This window comes from Pipistrellus hanaki (genome assembly GCF_964339955.1).
Source record: "Pipistrellus hanaki genome assembly, chromosome: 1".
Taxonomy (NCBI): Eukaryota; Metazoa; Chordata; class Mammalia; order Chiroptera; family Vespertilionidae; genus Pipistrellus; species Pipistrellus hanaki.
In genome coordinates, this window is record NC_140503.1 from 53618494 (window position 1) to 53640637 (window position 22144).

The window sequence follows — 22144 nt, forward strand, 5'->3', positions numbered from 1 at the left end:
ATATACTGGTTGCCTCCCGCATGTGCCCAGACCAGGCTTGGAATCAAGCCTGCAATTGAGACACATGTCCTTGACGGGAATCAAACCGAGGACCCTTCAGTCTGCAGACTGATGCTCTATTCACTGAGCCAAACTGGCTAGAGTGATAGGTAATTTTAAAAAGGCCTGATGCAGACCTTATGAAATATCTACTCAGAAGTTATTTACTAGTCTTCTTCTATTGCAGAGGCTGGAATACTAAAACAAAATTTTTGGCTTCCCTTATATGTAAGAGAGCTGTGGCCAAATTCTTGAGAAAGGCATCCTTTGCAAAAGAACAGCTAATGTATCACTAGGAAGCACTGTGCTCTAACTATTCTCCCTGCCCTGACCACTAAGGATCCAGATGTAAAAACAGTGCCTGAGGGAGCTGATCCTCAGCTCTAGGGCCGCTCCCCCATTCCCCAGTGTTCATGTGCAGTATCTTATACAAGAGTGTAAGTACAATCTGGCTGCTTAGGCCAAGCTGTACTGAAAGCAGAAAAACTTAACCTATGTTATCATATTGTTACTTTTAAAAACATAGCTGAACTCAGGCTCCACTGAGACAACCTAAAGGTGAAATCTGCAGTAGGAAGGTCTTCGACTAGAAAAATTTCCTGAAAACAATGATTACAAAATACTGACAATTATAACTATGAACTACAAAGGAAGGCTATTAAATATCCTTTAAAAAGCATCTTTTGAAAATATGACCTGAAAAAGAATTCAAAAAAAAGAAAAGAAAAAAGAAATGATAGCTGTGTATACAGTGGAAAAGACTGAAAACTATGTATGAAAGTAGTTGTTTTGGGGCAGGGGAATTTACAATAAATTATATTTATTTAAAAAGAAAGAAAGAAAGAAACTATGACCTGAATTATTTTATGGCATTCCACTATAAAGACAAGAATTAGATAAGAGCAGCACTTTGACATCATTTCCATTCTATAATACATTTTGATTTAAAAGTTTTACCTCTGTATACTTTCTATATTTATTACAGGAGAGCTAAAGAGTGCTATATAAAAATCACAATATAATAAAACCTCAGTAACAAACCATTAAGAAGGAACTTATTGGCCAAGTTGATAAAAAAAAATGTAAATTAAATGCCCAAATTTTCTAACAACTTTTTAAATCAACACTATCATATCTTTAAGGCTATCAATGACATACCTCTAAAAATATTGTTTTCTTCATACCTGTCTAGAAAAAGAAAAGTCAAGTGCTATTAATGATTTCAAAATTCTGTGCTTACCTTTTTTCTCTCCAGTGTAGGGCACATAGTCTTCCCGGTCCTTATGCTCCAAAGCTTCCTTCTCCAGATATGACAAGAGGTGCTCTCTATCAAAGGGCCCCGTGGCCGGCTTTGAGGTCTGGTTCTTCTGTCGGAACCCTGCAGGCAGAAGGGCATTCTGCCAGAGAGAAAGAACCAACCATTATGACCACCAAGAAGGCCGATTTTCATATGCTTGCATAGATTACTCAGAGAAGAAACAATTCTAGATTAGAATATGATGTAGGCATTAAACACTGTATTAGAGAATTTTAGGGTTGCAATGTAAAAGTGTTCCAAAGTTTTTTCTTAAATTAGGTAGTATTCACTTACATTACTATTAAAATGGGTACAAACATTTTCTTCAGCATTCTATAAGCAGGAAAATCCCTTTACTCTAAAAATGTCCTGGGGCAATATTAAAAAGATTTTTAATGGTTACTAACAGCTTAGCATATTGACACATGTAAATATAGAAAATAAATCCATTACAAAAGAATGTTAAATGACTATATGCATTATAGTCCTTCACAGTGACTTTTATTTCCTTGTAAAGACTTTCTCATTAAAAAACAACAACACACGTATATCAAGCCCTAGCCGGGTTGCTCTGCTGGTTAGAGCACCCTTCTGACACCAAGGTTGCTGGGCCAGGGCACACATAAGAATCAATGAATGCATAAATAAGTGAAAGAACAGTTGATGTTTCTCTCTCCCTCTCTCCTAAATCAATTAATAAACAAAACAAAATAAGTATATTGCCCGGGCGGCGTGGTTCAGAGGTTGAGTGTCGACTTATGAATCAGGTCATGGTTCCATTCCCAGTTAGGGCACATGCCCTGGTTGCAGGCTCAATCCCCAGTGAGGGATGTGCAGGAGGCAGCTGATCAATGATTTTCTGTCACCATCACTGATGTTTCTCTCTCTTTCTCCCTCTTCATCTCTGAAATTAATTAAAAAAAATACATGCATAAAAAATAGAACAGTCACATCAGTATGGAAGTAGAAGGGGAAAACTGGAGAAGAGACAAAAAGTTAATTTAAATAAAGAGGTGTCAGTGAAGACTTGGTTTGGGTGGTGAACACACAATGCAATATACAGATGACGTATTATAGAATTGTATCCTTTAAACCTGTAATTCTATTAACCAATGTCACCCCAGTAAATTCAGTTTAAAAAAAAATTATACATATACATGGGGGGGAAAAAGAGGTGCCAGTGAAAAGTCCTAAAAAATGTTAACTTGCTCAAAGGCAGCTACTTACTTTCAAAGGGTTTGAAAAATTATTTCATTTTTCTTCATTAGCTAGCACCCACCTCAGGGTCAAGATCATCCAGCACAGTTTCCAGTTGTTTCAGTTCTATTTCTGACAGATTCCCAAGGAGCTCATCTTCATCCAGGTCCTTGTACTTTTCCAAGTCCTTCCGGAAGGGTAGTGCCATGGTCTGCAGTGTCACTTCTGCTCTTCAATGTAATCACAAGTGATTTCTATTTTTTTTAAAACTATGGAGAGAAGAGACAATAACATTTAAAACATCATCTCCACCTACTTATATCGATAATTAGGTTCAACAAAATATAATTTCCACGTGATATATTCTTTGACCATATATCACACACCACCCGTTTCTATGGATCATTCAATGCCTTTACCTTTTGTCTTTTGTTAACAACAAAAATAAACCGGAGAAAAAGAGGGGAAGGAGAGAATAAAATTCAAATCCACAAAACTGTCTACTTGACAGCATATAGATTTTCTGATAACTAAGTTTTAGGGTGAAAAAGATTATATAATTTGTGCGAAAATACAAATTTTTCCATCAATGGCTTTTAAATGTTACTTTGCTTAAGCACAGTATGTTTAAGGTACAGTTGTTTTATTGTAAATTACTTAGAAGAACATTATTTTCTGACTCAACATTAACATGGGGTGATACCAATGCATTCCCCTTGAAGAAATGGCGGCCTCTTGTCATAGGGAAAATTTTTTAGAAGTGCATTAAAAAAATTTAAAGGCGCTTTTAAAGGAAAAAATACTGTATTCTAAAACTTGCAGTAAAATATTCAAAACCATGCTGAGCTATCTCACCCACTAACTAGCAAGGCTGGTCAGGAGAATTTGATTCAGAAAGGACTTTCATCATTTCCTTACTGTGTGGATCTCTCCCAAAAAGCTACGAGGTGACTCAATAAACAGCATCTTTCCAGTTACCCACAGGACTGTTTTATAGGAAAGGATACTTAAAGTAAAAAAGTGAAGCAAAAATTAAGTATTTCTAGGAATTTTAGCCATATACGTGGACCATTTGTCTCATAAAATATTCCTATGTGTGTGCCCAGAGGATAGAACACTGGCCTGGGAACTGAAGGGTCCTGGGTGGGTTCGATTCAGTTGTAGTTTCTATCCCTGGCCCTGGTTAGGACGTGTGCAGGAAGCAACCAATTGATGTCTCTCTCATATTTCTTTCTCTGTATCTCTCCCCTTCCCTTCCACTTTCTCTAAAAATCAATAGAAAAAATATCCTCAGATGAGGATTAATAACAACAACAACAAAAATGTTCTGTGTGGATAAAAAATAATCTTTAGACTTAATGATGTTAAAAATTTTCTTGGCTGCAAAACGCCCAGTATTTTAAAGTTTGGATATATTTCCTTTACTCCCCACCTCTTGTTTTCCCAACTTAATATCATATTTTAACTAATATATTTTTCTCCTCAATTCAGTAACATTTTATGGATCCTTTTAGGCATTTTCATCTCCCAAGAAGAAATGAAGGTTCACCACAGGGGTCTGTCAGTTAATGAAGTGACTAGTAACCACCTGAGTCCTGTAAAAAGCAAGTTAACATAATTGTGCTTGTGCAGATGTTAAATTGCAGGCATTTTGTATAATTGCCCAAGACAGATCTGGCTTACACCTGTTCCACTAACACCACATAGATTTAGCAGTTAACCTAAACTTTTCCGTTAAAAAATTTATTGTTATCATTACTAAGTTTGGTAAACCTCTACTTTGTATTTCCAACTTAAAGATAGCAAGCTTACCAAGTATCCTGAGAGTGTATTTTCTCAATTAAAAATAATACTGTCTGCAGAGAACAGTCAATGGAAAATATCAGCACTATCAAATACAGTAACCATAAAATGCAACTTTAAAGAAGGTGGGGCATGCAATTTTAGAAGAAAAGATAAAAAGTTAGACCACACTGAAAAAAATTCCCTTCATAAACAGACATTTTGAAACAAAGGTAAGAAATTGATAAAAGTTTAAGAACATGTACCAAGAGTAATTAATTACTTCATGCTATTTTTTTAATGTTTGAAAAATCAATATAAAATACATTTTCAATATATTTTAATATAATATACTGATGTTTACAGTACAGTCATGTGCCGTCAACAATGGACTGAGCATCCAAAGATGGTCCCATAAGATTATCATGGGGCTAAAAAATTCCTATCATCCAATGTAGCCCTTTAATGTAAAACCCAACAGCTTACTCATGTGTTTGTGGTGATACTGGTGTAAACAAACCTACACTTACTGTTCTGGCAATGGTATAAAAGCCTAGAACATATAATTACTATATAGTGCATAATACCTGATAATGATAATAAATGACTACGTTCCTGGTTTATGTATTTACTCTATGATTTTAAAGTGTATTCTTTCTACTTAAAAAAAAAAAAAAAACCTTTGCTGTAAAATGCCTTACCCATCTTGTTTACTGCATCTCTTAATACCATAATTTTCTCTTGTGTTTGATTTAACCATATGTTGTTTAGTATAGGGTTGTAGCCTAGGAGCAAGGCTAAGTCATATAACCTAGGTGTGGAGTAGGCTGTAGCATCTAGGTTTGGGTAAGTGCACTCTGTGATGTTCACACAATGATGAAACTGCTCAATGATGTATTTCTCAGAACTTATCCCCATTGTTAAGCAGCACATAACTGTGTATAATAGAGCTAATTTCTTAGCCAATAAATATTTCAAAAAAATACTTATTATTTTAAGCATCTCTTTTCTTTACACTCCAAAGTATCCCAGCCTGGGCCATAAATTCAATGGTCATCCAACTAAGAAGGTATTGTAATAGATAATATGATAGGAATGAGATATCAGAATAAAAGCAATATATATCACCCGGGTTTTATAGGTCAAAAACATGACATTCCTTAGAATGAGTAAAATAGTTTACTCCAATAGATTGTTCTTTATTCCAAGTACTAGAGGCCTAGTGCACAACATTTATGCATCCTTTTGCAGTCTGGGACCCCTTGGAGGATGTCCCACTGCTGGCATAGGCCCAGCCGTGAGCCCAGCTTCTGGCTGAGCAGTGCTCCCCTGTGGGAGTGAACTGACCACCAGGGGGCAGCTCCTGCATTGAGCATCTTCCCCCTGGTGGTCAGTGAATGACATAGCAAACGGTTGTTCCACCATTCGGTCAATTTACATATTAGGATTTAATTATATAGGCTAATCTGTCATACAAAGAAAGCATCTTTATATACTAGTAGGGGCCCAGTGCACGAATGTGTAAATCTTGAAAGGAACTGTGGGCCACGAGGCTGTGACAGGCACAGGGGTGGGACTTGACCCATCCTGTGTCTTCACCCAGCCCCTTCCACTGTGGCCCCCAATCCCGTCTACCAGCAGCCCCACTCCTGCTGGCACCCACTGATAGCACAGAGTGACTGGAGCCAGCGCTAACAGTGGGTGCAAGTGGGGACTGCTGCCCCGATTGCCCCTCAGGAACAGGGGGAGGTGGAGAAGCCCTCAGGGGCGATCAGGGCCGGTGCCTGATGCCAGCAGCAGGAGTGAACAGGGCCAGGGCCGGCACTGGGTGTGAGCACCAGCTACAGCACCGACAGTGGGTGCAAGAGGCAGATGCCAGCCCTGATTGCCCCGCAGGAGCAGGGGGAGGTGGAGAAGCCTTGAGGAGAGATTGGGGCTGGTGCTAGGCACTGGCAGCAAGTGTGAGCGGTGCATGGGAGCAAATAATTTTCAGTAACCACCAAAGGCTTGCTCGGATGACAGTGACGGCGCCCAGCCTTGGTCTGGCACCTCCGCTCACCTGCTCCACCATCCCGCCATGGCTGATGCCTGCCATGTTCCACGCACTCCCCCTAGTGGTCAGTGCACATGATAGTGACTAGTTGCTTGTTTGCCGTTTGGTCTATTTGCATATTAGGGTTTTACATATGTAGATTGCTTAAAAAAATAATAAAATGAATGCCTATCTTCAGAGAGAGACCATTACTATGTTCCCCATGCCAGTGGCATCTCTCTCCTCAAAAGAAGTAGCCACTGTACTGAATTTTGGATTACTTATTCTTTGGCTTTCCTCTACATTTTATTGATACCTTAAATGTACACATTCTTAGGAGTTTCAGTTTTCCCATTTTATTTTGCATTTTATATATATACTCATACAGTATGCATCCTTTTGTGACTTGCATTTTTCATTTAAGATTGTTTTGATGCTGATGCTGATGGCTTTACTTCTTTCATTTTTATTTCTATATAGAATTCAATTGTATAAATGAATAGTCAAGCTTTTTACAGTCTTCCCCTCTCTATTTTTCTGCTATAAACCGTCTTGTTATCTACTTCCTGGTATACATGTGCAGAGTTTCTCAAAGCTGTTCAAATCTAGGAATGAAATTACTGGAAAAGGGTAATGCTCATACTCAACTGTATTGGGTAATGTCAAACTATTTTCTTTTTTAAAAAAAAATATTTTTATTGATTTCAGAGAAAAAGGGATCAAGAGAGAGAAGCATTAACAATGAGAGAAAACCACTGATCAGCTCCCCGTGCCCTACTAGGAATTGAGCCTGCAACCCAGGCATGTGCCCTTAACTGGGAATTGAGCCGTGATTTCCTGGTTCCCAGGTAGATGCTCAACCACTGAGCTATACCAGCCAGGCTAAAACTATTTTCAAAGTGATTATACCAACTTATAGTTCTAACAGATTCAGTACATGACAATTCTTGTTGCTCATCCTTGCTAACTGTTGGTATTAACAGATTTTTTTGTGTGTTTTGTTGTTGTTCTTGCCATTCTGGTGAATGTGATCTTGTATTTTGCTGTAGTTTTAACTTGCATTTTGTTGAATTATGATAAAGTTGAGCATCTTTTCATTCGTTCGTCCATTTATTGGCCAATGGTGTTCCTCATTTTGTGAAGAATCTGTTGACCATTTTAAAAATTGTGTTATTAAAAAAATAGGTGTTCTCCAAGAAAAACAACAAAAATTTAAAAAAATAGATGTTCTTAATATATTCTGGATATTAATATTTTTCAGTTACATGTAAAAAATATTTTCCATTTTCTTTCAACTCTCACTTTGTTTTTATGGTATTTTCTAGGAGAAAATGTTTTTAAGTGTTTTTATTTAATTTCTTAAGGAATTTGTTTTCCTCGCCACCGACATCAGTCTCCCCGAGGCTGTGGACTGGGTGATGATGCAGTCCTACTTTGGCTTCTTTTTTCCTTTACAAGGCAATAGAAAGCTATTTCCTTCAGATTCGCATAAGAAATTTGCCAAGAGGCAAGAAATTCCAAGTAATATACTAAAGTTTCCCAGAAGCTTCAATACAAAGGAACTAATGCTCAAAAAAGTCACTCAAAACTTATCAATAGCATTCATCAGGTGTTCTTCACATTCTCAGATTCTCCAACTTGATTATACCTTCCCTTTAAGCTCTCCTTCTCTACTGAGGAATGTCTGTACTATAAATGTTCCACGTGTTAGTAGAGAAGCTCAGAAGCACCTCAGGAAGGGAAGCTCCGGGAACAGTGCTTTGCTTCGCTTTCTCTCCCTCTGTCTTCGGGAGAACCGGTCCTGGCTTGCTTATGCTTTGATAGCTGTCTTACTGGAAAGAGACCACATTATGAATAATGAAGGTGTGAATCCAGTGTGCCAAAAAGTATCTTAAATCTACAGGAACTTTTAAAATCCCCAAGCTACAATTCATAGAAAAGTAACAAATAACAGGCATGGGCCGCACCTCCATGGCGGCCACCGCAGAGAGAGAAATGAGCAGCCAGACTGTGACAGCGTTACCTACTGGGACCTCCACGTGCAGAGGGTGCCCGCCCTGACGGGCAACCACTGCATCCAACAATGGCTTGGCCAGTCTTTCTGCGTGTTCTGTCTGCTTTGACTATGTGTTGCCACCCATTCTTCAGTGTCAGAGTGGTCCACCTTGTCTGTAGCAACTGTCACCCAAAGCTCACATATTGTCCAACTTGCCGGGAATCCATTTGCAACTTGGCGATGGAAGAGTGGTCAATTCAGTACTTTTCCCTTGTAAATATGCCTCTTTCGGGTGTCAAATAACTCTGCCACACACACAAAAAGCAGACCACGAAGAGCTCGGTGAGTTTCGGCCTTACTCCTTCCTGCTTGTGCCCTGGTGCTTCCTGTAAGTGGCCAGGCTCTCTGGATGCTGTGATGCCCCATCACATCGGCACAAGTCCATCACCATCCTGCAGGGAGAGGATATCTTTTTCCTCGCCACAGATATCCATCTCCCCGGGGCTGTGAACTGGGTGATGATCCAGTCCGATTTCAGCTTCCACCTCATGCTGGTCTTAGAGAAACAGGCACCAGCAGTGCTTTGCATTTATACAGCTGATAGGAAAGCGCAAGCAAGTGGAAAATTTTGCTTATCGACTTACAGGCGATGATTAACTTGGGAAGCTACTCCTCGATCTATTCATTAGGGAATTGCAATAGCCAATATGAATATTGACTTGTCTTTGACACAAGCATTGAACAGCTTTCTACAGAAAATGGCAATTTAGGCATCAATGTAACTATGTCCATGTGTTGAAATGGCAATCAAACATTTTCAAACCAGTGCAACCTTTTCCTGCCACCCTGAAACTTTTGGTAGGTGGAGCTAGTCACATGAAGGTAGATAAAAGGAAAGGTAAATAAATACAGGAAATGGTTGCATGTAGTAACACTAGTCAACAGTAAACCACTGAAAAAATATATATACACCCAAGAGAGGCATCTTTTGTGTTAAGAAAGGAAACATCCTATCTAATAAAAGAGTAATATGCAAATTAACCACCACTCCATTATACCCACAAAGCAATGCCCACTAGCCAAGTAGGAGCAAGTATGCAAATTAATCCAACCAAGATGGCTGCAGCCACAGAGAGAGCAGGAGGGAGGCTTGGGTTTCCCCGGTGATAGAGGAAGCCAGGCTTTCTGCACACCCCGGCCTGCCCAGGCTGCCATTCCAGGCTCTACAAAGTTTCAATTATAGAAGATAAATAAATCCTAGATACCAGGGCCTCCACTTGGGTCGCTGGGGGGCGTGGCCAGCCTGCAAACCACCACAGGCCCCTCGCCCAGGCTGCCACACGCCCCAAGGGAACCCCCACCATGACCAGGGACACCCTTTAGGGCAAACCAGCTGGCCCCTACCTGTGCACTAGGCCTCTATCCTATCTAACAAAAGAGTGATATGCATATTGATCACTCCAACACACAAGATGGCTGCCCCCATGTGGTCAAAGATCCTGCCCCCATGTGGACACAAGACGACCACCACAAGATGGCCAACAGGGGAGGACAGTTGGGAGGAACCAGGCCTGCAAGGGAGGGCAGTTGGGGGCAATTAAGCCTGAAGGGGAGGGCAGTTGGGGTGACCAGGCTGGCAGGGGAGAGTAGTTAGGGGCATCAGGCCAGCAGGCACAAGTCGTTAAGGGTAATCAGGCAGGCAAGTTATTAGTAGCCAGCAGTCCCAGATTATGAGAGGGATCCCAGATTGGAGAGGGTCCCGGCTGGGCTGAGGGACCTCCCCCTCCCCCCCAGTGCAAGAATTTCATGCACCAGGCCTCTAGTCCTATATAATAAAAGGCTAATATGCAAATTAACTGAATGGTGGAATGACAGGTCGCTATGATGTGCGCTGATCACCAGGGGGAAGAAGCTCAACACAGAAGCTGCCCCCTGGTGATCAGTGTGCTCCCACAGGGGGAGTGCTGCTCAGCTGGAAGCCAGGTTAATAGCTGGTGAGCGCAACGGCAGTGGTGGGAGCCTCTCCTGCCTGCAGGGCAGCACTAATATGTCCGAATATTGGCTTCTGGACTGTGAGCGGGTGCAGGCTGGGCTGAGGGTCACCCTCCCCCCCCCCCCCCGCCAGTGTACAAATTTCTTGCACCAGGCCTCTAGTCTACAATAACAAAAGTGTAATATGCTAATTAGATGAGTCATCCTCCGGGATGAAGCCGGGGCTGCAGTCATGGGATGGAGGCAGCCACCACCACGGGAGGGATCCAGGCAGTCACTGCTGTGAAGGCCTACTCTTGCATGAATTTTGTGCATAGGGCCTCTAGTATTATATAAAAAGCTAGACAAAAAAAAGAATGCATACTATATACTTTCATGTATATAAAATTCAAGAACGGGCAAAACTAACCCACGGGAATGAAAATCGCTATTAGGAGGTATTGATAAGATAGAATATTCAGAGGATATTCTAGGCTGATGAAAATGTGCTATATCTTAAATTGGGTGATAGCTAAACACAAGTATATTTATGTAAAATTTTCGTTAATCTGTTCTGTTAGGATTTTCTCCTTATACTCTGAATTATACATAAAAAAAAAATTCAATACAGTAAGTCCTCACTTAACCTCATTGGTAAGTTCTTTGACTTTAAGTGAAACTATATACAATAAAATAAATTTTATCAATAGGATAATTGACATAAAAGTTAAGTTACTACAGTAAGCACCTTCTTAATGTTATAAGGGAAATGATAATGAACAAAACGTTATTCAAGGACCTGCTGTATATGCTTGTGTTGTGCAATTAATTATATGTATTTAATGTTGAGAATTAAGGTTCCCACAACATAGAAAATAATGGTTTTTCTGTAGTCATTTCAACAAGAAGTCATAAAAAAAAAAAAAATAAATAAATAATTTGCCTTTGCAAGCCAATCAATCACCTTCAGCTGCTCACTTCCAAAAGTCAGCCAATTAGGAACAGACTCCCTCCAGTAAAGCACCAGTCTAAGTGCCAGCCAACCAATCAACAGCCTCCCCAAATAATAAGCTTCTACAATTGGTGTCACTATGGCCTTGAAAAGTTTGCCAGTCCGTGAATTCCACGCTTCCCAAAAGCCCTGTATAATAACTTGGTCACCTTTGCTGAGAGAGACTGTGTCTAACCAACATAGCTCCCCCTTATCACAGGAAGTATTATTACAGCTTTGTCACTTTGTTTCAGATATTGACTATTAGCTGGTGGTCTCATTATCCTTTCATGGCAAAGAAAACTTTTAGTGATTAGATAAGTTTATTTTTAAACAAAAGTATCTCAATGTTGATACATATTAGATAATAGTAGTTGGGATAAACATATTCCCTCTGTGTAAATATCCATGTAATCTTTTGAACTAGATATGGTTTAACATCCAATTAACTTTGTAAGTATGTGTTTCAATTTGCTTTGGCTAAAAACTTCAAATCAGCATTCCTTTTTCGTTTTTGTTTGGACCTGGCTTCAGAATTAATCTGAAAATAGTTTTAAAATAAGTGATCCCTATCTAGAGATTTTAAAAGCATCTAAAGGCTCTCTTCTTTAATGTTAGGCTTGAGTTTCATCTCTGCTGGCTTAAGAAACATTCTTTGAAGGAAAAGGCTGGAGTAAAGAAAGTCATCTGTTTATTCCTGGCACTGTTAAATGCAGAGGAGGAGTATGAATATCTGTCTGTGATAGCATGTAGCAGATTGCTCAAATGCAAGGGAATTTTTAAACCTCTTAAGGTCATTTCCTTTTTATAAGGTTATAATTCTAAATAACATTAATTATAACAAAAAATGTACTTTGTGTCACCACATCCAAAGCACTATTACTCAGTTACATACTCCTAAAAAATGAAAAACATTTTAGTTGTATATAACTTTTATAATAATAAAGATTTATTATTTATAATAAAGATTTATTTATTATAAAAGTAATCTTTATCTTTACTTTTCTAAAGACATTTTTTATAAAGGAAATAAACTGGATGCTAAATCTATCCTTCTGTTTTGTTTACTGACTCTTCTATACAATGAAGCCTCAAGGGCAGCACATTAAATAAAGATTTTTGTAGAGTTCTTGGGATGTTATGATTGACCTAAATATGAGTACATCTGAATGAGGTAATTGCTTTGTACACAGAAATTTGAGAAAATGTGGTTGATTAGTCTGTGTGAAAGTTTCATGGAAACTAATCAAGACAAGTATGAAATTAGCTAAGCAGTCCTGTCTTTCTTGCCATTACTACTGACATCATCTTAAATTTTTTAAAATATGTATTTTTATTGATTTCAGAAAGGAGAGAGGGAGAGAGAGATAGAAACATCAATGATGAGAGAGAATCACTGATCAGCTTCCTCCTGCACACCCCTCACTTGGGCTGATCTGGGAATTGAACCGTGACCTCTTTTCTGGTTCATAGGTCGATGCTGAACCATTGAGCCACATCGGCCAGGCTTGAATTTTTTAAAAATGAGATTCATATATTCCCAAAGGTAGGAAAATAAAGTATGAACTCTGAGGGCAGCCCAGAAAAACTTGTTAGGGACAAAACAAAGAACAGATTACATTGGAAGCAGGTTACTGAGAGCAACCTTTAAGTAGAAAGCAGCTAGATCATTTCTGTGACTATTACAAGAAAACAGTTAACACATGGCTCAGACCTCTTCAAAAATACTCTTTCAACAAGACTTTGTGGCCCTCATGTGAGTAACCCAGTTCCTTTTCTGGCTCAAAGCAGCTCCTAGTCCTAGCCCACTCCTTCCTTCATTCTTCTTGGTAGAGTTGCAAGGCAAGGTCTGAGGGGAACCCAGTCTGTGCATACCAAAGACAAATGCCACCAGAGCCACACCCTTAACTTACCCAGTTTCTCAGTATCAAATGTTTTATAGTCTCTTTCTCCTTTTCTTCAAAAAAAATTTTTTTTTTTGGGTGGGTGAGTTATTTGTTTAACAGATTAGGTGGATTGAAAAATGCTGAAGCTTTTCTAAAAGTTGTTACAAACAAAAAAAATATTAAAATAGAAATAGCATCATATGAATGAGTCTCTTGGGGTAATAATGCTACTGAACTGTTTATCTCTGCTGGTTAACCTAAAAAAGCCTTCTACCAGTCATACTGTGGACAAAACCAAATATGATACGAGGTGGCTTGTAAGAAAAGCTTATCAGTGCTCAGCCGTCAATCAAAATGATGAATCCATTCCAAGTACATATTGGAGAGACTAATCTGAAGGTTTCCTTTCTTTCTCTCCCAAAGGGAGTTTTGCTATGACTCATTCTTCCTCTTGCAAGAATTTTCTTAATCCACCAAGTTAGTAAGCATTGGTCTATATACAAAATCCTAAAATAAACGAGGCTAGGTCTAAAAGAAACCATGCTAAGAGCAAATTGAAATTATGCAGTGAACAAAAGGTAAAATGCTAACATCTTTCCTCAGTTTCATCTCTTGTGAATTTCCCGGGCCTCAGACAAGATTTTCCCCCTTAATTCTGAAAAACTCTCCTTTTTCAAACTTACCAATTTCCCTACCTTCAAATCAATATACATATGCCTCTATTAAGTGCCTCTTTTGTTTAATGTACTGTTCGGGGGTAAGAGAGGCACTGGACTGGAGGGAGAGGAAAGGAACAACGAGAATGAAAAGAAAAGAATTTGAGAAAATTATATACAACAGATTTTTTTTTTTTTTTTTTTTTTTTTTACAAATTATCTGTCTTTACTGATTGCTTTTGAGAGAGAGAAAGAGAACCCAAATAAAATCAGAAACAAAAGAGGTGAACACCTGACACCACAGAAATACAAAGAATTGTAAGAGAATACTACAAATAACTGAACTATATGCCAACAAACTGGACAATGTAGACGAAATGGACAGATTCCTAGAAAAATACAATCTTCCAAAACTGAACCAGGAAGAATCAGAAAACCTGAATAGGCCAATAACAGCTGATGAATCTGAAGCAATAAAAAAAACTCCCTGGTCTGGACAGGGGAGTTTTACCAAACCTTCAAAGAACAGCTAACACCCATCCTAGTCAAACTAACTATTCCTGGAGAGTATTATACTAAGTGAAATAAGCCAGTCAGAGAAAGATAAGTATCACATGATCTCAATAAAATAAACTGATGAACAAAATAGATCCAGAGACATAGAAGCATGGAGCAGACTGATGAATCTTGGAGGAAAGGTGGGGTGGGTAGGTGTGTGAGGCGAGATTAACCAAACAACTTATATGTATATATGCATAACTCAAGGACACACACAATAGTGTGCTGAAGGCTAGGGTGGAGGGAGTCAAAGGTGGGGGTGGGGGGGAGAGGAGGGAACAACAGCTGTAATAATTTCAACCATAAAGATAAATTAAAAGAACAAAATAATATAATGAAAATGCTGCAGTAACTCAGCTAAACAATCACTCTTCCTGTTTTGTTTGGTGGGGGAAGTTACAGTGCAATGTTAGAGGTACATTGTGTGTGTTCATTAGACGAACGGGGATTAACTGATCATTCAGTTTTAGTTATTCAGAGGTAGAGTAATTTGGGAATAAATTGTTACACTAAAGTAGCTTTGAGATAATAAAGAACTATTTGGTTAAAAAAAAAAATTACAGAACATTAAGAAAAAAGACTAGCAATCTATGAAACAAATAGCAAAAATAGTGATATATAATTACATATTCTCCCAAGTTCCACAGCTTGGGACCAAAGTCTCTATATAATTAAAACTCTGTCCCTCTTTGGATTCTGATGATTTAAAAAAATATTGGATCCTTGTACCTGAGTTTATTATTATATTTTTGTACTGGTTGTGGAAAGAGAGAAATAAAAAAAGATAATCAAACTCCCCCTAACTTCTAAAAGAAACTCTGAAACTGGGGTTGGGAACAGTCTTAGGAGGTTTCTTCCTTTTCCCTAAGTATTCATCAAGAGAAATAACTAATTTTTCTGATGTTCTGAGCAGGCCTTTAAAGCCTCCTGTCTCTGGACCCCACCCCTTCTCTGGACCAGTTCCAGTAACTAGTAAAATTTCTGGAGCTTCATAAAGAGAGGAAACAAAAACAGTGTTTCACCAGGCTCTCTTTCCCACTGACAAACAAACTCCCTGCCTGACTCTAAGTTCCTGTTTTCCTGCTCTGAAGATTTTGATTAGAGTCACCTGAATGCTTCCTGAAGCAGTGCTTTTACATTTTATTCCTTTGTTTAGAAATTTTTCTCGTTAGGTGTTTTTGTATTTTGACTGCAGCCGAAAAACAAAACAAAACAGTGTTGTCGACAGAATATGTCTGAAAAACTGTTATCAACAAGTACTACCAATACTGGTAGGAACTGTCTTCACATCGAAAATGAAGTAAATGAGGATGCAATTACTGAACATAACTGTGGTAGAATGACTTTTACGTGTCAATTTTGCCTATCACTAAATTTCTCCTATGCAAAACCAACTGATGGAAAATTTACTTGATGTTGCAACAAAAGTAAAGTTTATCCAAATGATATAAATTTTCTAGAATACCCAACATATTTTTAAAAATTAATGATAAACGAAGGTTCTGACAAGAAAAATTTTATGGAAAATATTCGTTCCATAAATAGTTTTTTTGCTTTTGTTTCAATGAGTGCAAATATCGCTTCACCATGAGGATATGGGCCACACTGTTTTAGAACACACAGTCAAGTTTATCACCATCCTGGAACTTTATATCCTTCAGGTCAGGGGTCCTCAAACTTTTTAAAGTGGGGGCCAGATCACGGTCCCTCAGGAGCTGGAGGGCCGGACTATATGAACTACTAATTCCTACTGTAACACCTCGGCTGCGCTCACTGCCCAAAAAACCTGGCGGGCCGGATCAGACTCCTCTGCGGGCCGCAAGTGGCCCGCGGGCCGTAGTTTGAAGACCCCTGCTTCAGATGGTGTTTCTTGGAAGTTTCCTCAACTCTACATTTTAGACAGAGCCGAAGCGACGAGAAAAAGATTAGCAATGTCAGAAAAACAAGGTTGCTCAGAAAGACTTATATTGCCTAAAGTTTTACATATGTCTCCTTCCCCCCCATTGACCCCCGCCAGCCATTCCCACCACTGAGGGCAAGCCCTCAACGCCCCAGTGGACAACGAGAGAATCTTAAAGGTAGCAAAAGAAAACTGTTACCTACAAAGGAGTTCCCATAAGGCTGACACCTAATTTTTCATCAGAAACTCTACAGGCCAGAAAGGAATGGTATGAAGTACTCAAGGTAATGAAAAGCAAGGATCTGAGTCCAAGATTACTACATCCAGCAAGGCTATCATTCAAAATAGACAGTCAAATAAAAAAGACTAAAAAAAATAAGACTAAAGGAGTTCATCACCACCAAGCCAGCATTACAAGAAATGCTAAAGGGATTGCTATAAGGGATTGCTGAGAAGAAGAAACAGAGAGAGAAATCTAGCCAAACAGAATTAAAATGGCTATAAATAAGTACCTCTCAATAATAACCCTAAATGTAAATGGATTACCAGTAAATGCTCCAAAGGTGTAGGGTAGCTAAATGGATACAAATACATGACCCAACTATATGCTGTCTATAAGAGATCCACCTCAAAACAAAAGAGACACACAGGATGAAAGTGAAGAAATAGAAAAAAAAAATTTTCCATGCAAATGGAAAAGAAAAAAAAATCTGGAGTAGCAATACTCATATCTGACAAAATAGACTTTAAAAGCTTCATGTTATGCAAAATAACCCAGTCAGAGAAAAATAAGTATCATATGAGCTCACTCATTCGTGGGATATAATGAACAACATACACTGATGAACAAAAATAGAGCCGGGGGTGGGGGTGTGGGGGGTAGGGGGGGTAGGGGGTAATACACTAGAACAGCGTGCCGCGAGATGTTGCCTGGTGTGCCGTAGGTGCAGACAAGACAAGAATTTTATAATTTTTCACTATTTTGTTTACTTAATATTTCATAATAAAGTAATTATAAAATACTTTCTTTGTGTTTATTTGATTCCTATTCAAGAGAATTACTTTATATATAGTCAATGTAGGCACAGAGTTAAATTTTTTTAACATTTTCTAATGGTGGTGTGCCTCGTGATTTTTTTCATGAAACAAGTGTGCCTTTGCCCAAAAAAGGTTGAAAAACACTGCACTAGAATATAGTAGAAGTAATTCTGTTATTTTCAGACTTTTGATATTTCCTACAACTTTTGTGATATCATACTATGTTAGTACAGTTTTGGTAATATTATTATACTTAAAATCCTTTTATTCTTGAAATATTAATGTTTATTGCATGTAATATTATATGTAAGAATTTTTCTTGAATAATCGGTGTTTATTTTCATGTAACATTATTATATTTAAAATCATTTTTCTTGAGATATTAATGTTTATTGCCTGTAACATTATATTTAAGATCATTTTTCTTGAAATATTAAGGTTTACTGTATGTAAACAAACAAACCACCAAATACATAGACACATAAATAAAATCCAAATACATAAAACTATGGAAATAATGGGAACCATACTGCTCGTGGAGATAGTTTCTGGGAAATGGCAGGGTTGGAGGTAGGAAGAAAAACAATAAGATGTAACAGCTGAAAAAGCAGAACTAATGAAAGAAGGGAAGTCTGAGAAATCATTACTCTTGGCCAAGAAGCTTGGATTACCAACCCCAGGGTCATAAGATGTGCTTTGGCACAGGATCTTTTAAAAAAAGCTAAAGGACATTTTCCCTTTAATAATAAACAAGAGAAATCAGGAGAGCCACACAGAAGTAAAAGGCAACTTAATTTAATGCAGAGAAGGAGAAGAGGTTGCTGAGACTATAGTACAATAGATGGACCCAAAACAGGAGTTCAGGATAATAGTTCTAAAATTAACAATCATGACACCAACTGTAAACTATTATTTTTACATGACAGAATAAAACTGTACATATCTTACATCTTAGAAACCTATTTCTTTCATTTACTTGAGTTTCTAAGATTAACAAAGAGGTCATATGCTATATTCCAATATAATGAAGAGAAAAATGAAATAAAATTTTATTTGCATACCTGTTATATGCAAAGTACTTTATCATATATATATCTCTTCATAAAAACTGCAAAATATAACTATCTTCATTTTATAGATAAAAAACTGAGACTCAAGAGGGGATAGAACCTGATCAGGATAGATAAAATCTCAACAGTAGGTGTGAATTTGAACCTAAACCTAAAATTCATGCTGTTTATATTACACTGCCCCTATAAAATACTTTCCAGCACATTATTACTTTCGTTACCACATTTTAAAAGAAGCAAATTACTGAAGTGATAGTAACTGACAAAAAGCAACAGTAGGAGAAAAAACTATAAAGTAAATAAAACACAAAAAGTGTGAGACAATTTAATGAAATTATCGATAATCTACAAATTACAACCACCTCAAAAGACAATTCAACAGCAGAAAATAATGTCAATGCACATAATGAATTCTAAATTCTATAGCCTCCAAATCAGATTGGTTAAATTAAGTTTGGAGAACTCCATTAAAAAAAGACCAGAATTATGCTACATTTTAAAATAGCTTTTTAAAAAGATTTCGATTTCTTACTGGCTTTGTAATCTTGGGTAAGATGATGGAACTATTTTTTTTCCTTCTGTTTTCCCACCTGTAAAATGAGAATAATAATAGTACCTTTTTCATAGAGCTAATACATTAATTAATTCATTAAGTGAATTAATACATATAAATCCCTTAGAACAGTTCTTAAAACAGAGCAAGTGTTCAAAAAATATTAGCTAATAAAATCATTGTTAATTATCTTCAAACTTTATTTTTAAGGAATACTACCTTAGTATATGCTAGGTAAATGAGATATTATTATAATGTGATCCATGTAATAGACAATTAATTATAGAGATTGGGTGAGAAAGGAAAGACTAAATGGGAATGCAAAAAAAAGAGATGAATGTACACAAAACAGAAGAGAGGTGTTAAATCATTTTGCCCACACCTCCATTAACATTTATCTCACCATATTATAATCAATTGGATAAATATCTATCTTCTCTATAATTATGAGGGTTTTGAGGACAGGCACTTATATTTATACTGTCAGCCCAATATAGTGCTTGCAATATAGTAGATACTAAATAAATGCATAATGAAATAAGAAAGGGGATTTTAGATCAATGTTGGGAGTACCTGGTTTTACCATATTCTAATTGGACTGGGGGCAGAGTCAGTAAAGACCTATTATCACTCTTTGTTTAACTGATTATCAATATCCTACATCCCCAGTCTTTCTGAACTAGAAAAATATGTTCAAAATGTAGTTGATTAGTTCAAAATTATAAACTTTTCAAATTATGATAAAACAAATTTTAATAATTTATTGGCATTATCCCATACACCAAGAAGTTGTGGGTTCAATTCCTGGTCAGGACATATACCTGAGTTTCAAGTTCGATCTCTGGTTGAGGTGTGTGCAGGAGGCAGCCAATCGATGTTTTTCAACTCTCTCTCTCTCAAAATCAATGAGGGGCATGTCCTTGGGTGAGGGTTAAAATATGTATGTGTTTGTTTTTGTATGTGTGTGTGTGCGTGTGTGTTTGATTAGCCTATTATGCCCAAAAGTTAACCTTAATGAACCTCAAATGGTCAGAGTCATAGCAATAAACAATACTAAATAAGAAACACACCTACTTTTTAGCTGATAATCTGCTAAATGCAGCACAGCCTCAAAGAAGATACCTGATCTCCAGTACCGAAGTAAGCATGTTTGGGGATGACCAACCCTAAATCCCCTTGTCTGGGACCACCCTTACTGCAGACCCTGTGAAGTATACAGTCTAAGCAACCACATAACAATGCCCCCTCCCTCACAGATGTTTGGTATAGGGGTTACCCCCAACCCAAACAAGAAGGAAAAAATTCAATTCTCCAGGAATCTAGAAAGCTGGAAATAAAACCTCAGTTGAGAGATCATTTATCCTGCGGTCTGGAGGCAGCATTACAGCAAGCCAAAGTCACATTTAAGCAGAAGCCATGAGAAAGCCAGTCTGTAAAGGAGAGAATGGAGCAGTGCTAGGGCTGGGGGGGGGGGGGGGGGGCACTTGCCTCAGGTGCAACATGAGAGGGCAACAAAAATTCAGTAATCAAGATAATCAACGTTCCAGAGGGAGCTGAGAGGCAGAGGAAGAAGTTGAAGAGAGGCCACACAGGACAAAGACAGAGGAAGGAGGGCAGGGACTTTCCCAGTACCCGCTCTGGGTTCCAGCTATGGTTCATTTCAGGGGCCTTTGTTGCCTTACAGTAATAGCCACTGCAACTGCCAGCCCTGACACCATCCCTTCTAGCAGGCTAGCTTAAGTGGCTTCCTTTAAAAAAAAAAAAAATAATAATAAAATATATATATATATATAATTTTATTTTATTTTATTGATTTTTTACAGAGAGGAAGGGAGAAGGATAGAGAGTTAGAAACATCGATGAGAGAAAAACATCAATCAGCTGCCTCCTGCACACTCCCTACTGGGTACGTATGTGCCCGCAACCAAGGTATAATACATGCCCTTGACCGGAATCGAACCTGGGACCCTTGAGTCTGCAGGCTGACGCTCTATCCACTGAGCCAAACCTGTTAGGGCAGCTTCCCTTCTAATAGGCTAGCTTAAGTGGGTTTGTGTTTCCTGAGACCTTGACTAATACTCTATTTGGAAAGCTTAAAAAAAAAAAATATCAAGGCAATATATAATTAACTGTCAAAAAATGGTGCTGAAATCGGTGCTACAGAAGTTCAGAGATGACTGTGGGTGGTCAGGAAGGATAAATTTAGCTAGATAGAGGTGAGGAGAAGTATATACTAAGCAAACAGATCAAAGAACATGGGAAGGGAGCCAGGGAGAGGAGAGGAAGTGAAGGGGAAGGAGTGATTCTCACACACCCGGTATCAAAGCCCAGGAAGTAAATACAGCTCCATGCGTTTCTGCCTCCAGCCCTCACATCACACTGTTCATTACCCTGATACACAGTAACCCCTCCCTCTTTTTCTCATGTTCGAATCCTTTCACATCTTTCAGCAACCAATTCAAACAACATTTCTCTGAAGAGGTATCCTACTCAAAAGAAGGTATAGACCAGAACTAAGGTTGTGGCACTAGAAAACAGAAAGGAAGAAAAGAGGATATGGCAGGAGGGAAGGTTAAGGGGCTGAATGCAGTGGCAAGAGATATTCTCTGGTGGACAGCAAACTTGAGATGTTGTCCTATGTGTTAGGTACGTAGGACGTGACACTGTTCGACAAGGAGGAATAATGGGGGCTCAAGAAACTAGAGGCAGGTGTAGAGGGTACTCTGATGACTAACAGGATGGCCGAGCTATTCTGGCAGCCCTTGTCACCTAAGGCCTTGCAGAGGTGAAAATGTGGAAATGTGTTGTGGTCCATTTTTGTGCATTCTGTGATTTTTCCCTAAGAGACAGTAAATCTTAGGGACAAACTGAAGAAAAACAGAGGGGGTGGGTGGGTAGGGGCCTTGACTTTCAAATAATCACATACTTACTGATATTTCCCAATAAAATCAAGTTTTCTTACCCACCTCCCCACCCCAATCCCACCTCCCACCCACTTCCATCCTCCTGCCATAAGACCACAGTGGCCATAATAAAAAGAAAAAAGAGCAGTTATTTAAGAACATTAATTTGAATCCCCCATGAACAAAAATAAATCTTGGTATTATATCAAATCTTGCTATATTTAACCTAGGGTAAGGGCTGCCAGAATAGATGTCAGATTTATAATGCATATACT

At 38.3% G+C, this 22144-nt stretch overlaps 1 protein-coding gene and 1 pseudogene across 4 annotated transcripts in view; one reads left to right on the plus strand and one right to left on the minus strand.

Annotated features, from left to right (window-relative positions):
- Positions 1 to 22144, minus strand: part of TMOD3 (tropomodulin 3) — a 59355-nt gene that overhangs the window by 31494 nt on the left and 5717 nt on the right. For 2 of the 3 annotated variants that reach the window (XM_084894561.1, XM_084894560.1), the window contains exons 2-3: positions 2616 to 2802; positions 1280 to 1436 (exon numbers count right to left, since the gene is read on the minus strand). In XM_084894561.1, the coding sequence (XP_084750687.1) occupies positions 1280 to 1436; positions 2616 to 2741 (283 nt within the window). In that variant the 5' untranslated portion in view covers positions 2742 to 2802. Of the gene's footprint in view, positions 1 to 1279; positions 1437 to 2615; positions 2803 to 18945; positions 19004 to 22144 lie in introns of all 3 variants that reach the window. The other variant, XM_084894562.1, reaches the window with a different exon arrangement.
- Positions 8198 to 9142, plus strand: LOC311627889 (E3 ubiquitin-protein ligase SIAH1-like; annotated as a pseudogene). Its single transcript has one exon. The product of its transcript is annotated as an E3 ubiquitin-protein ligase SIAH1-like (transcript).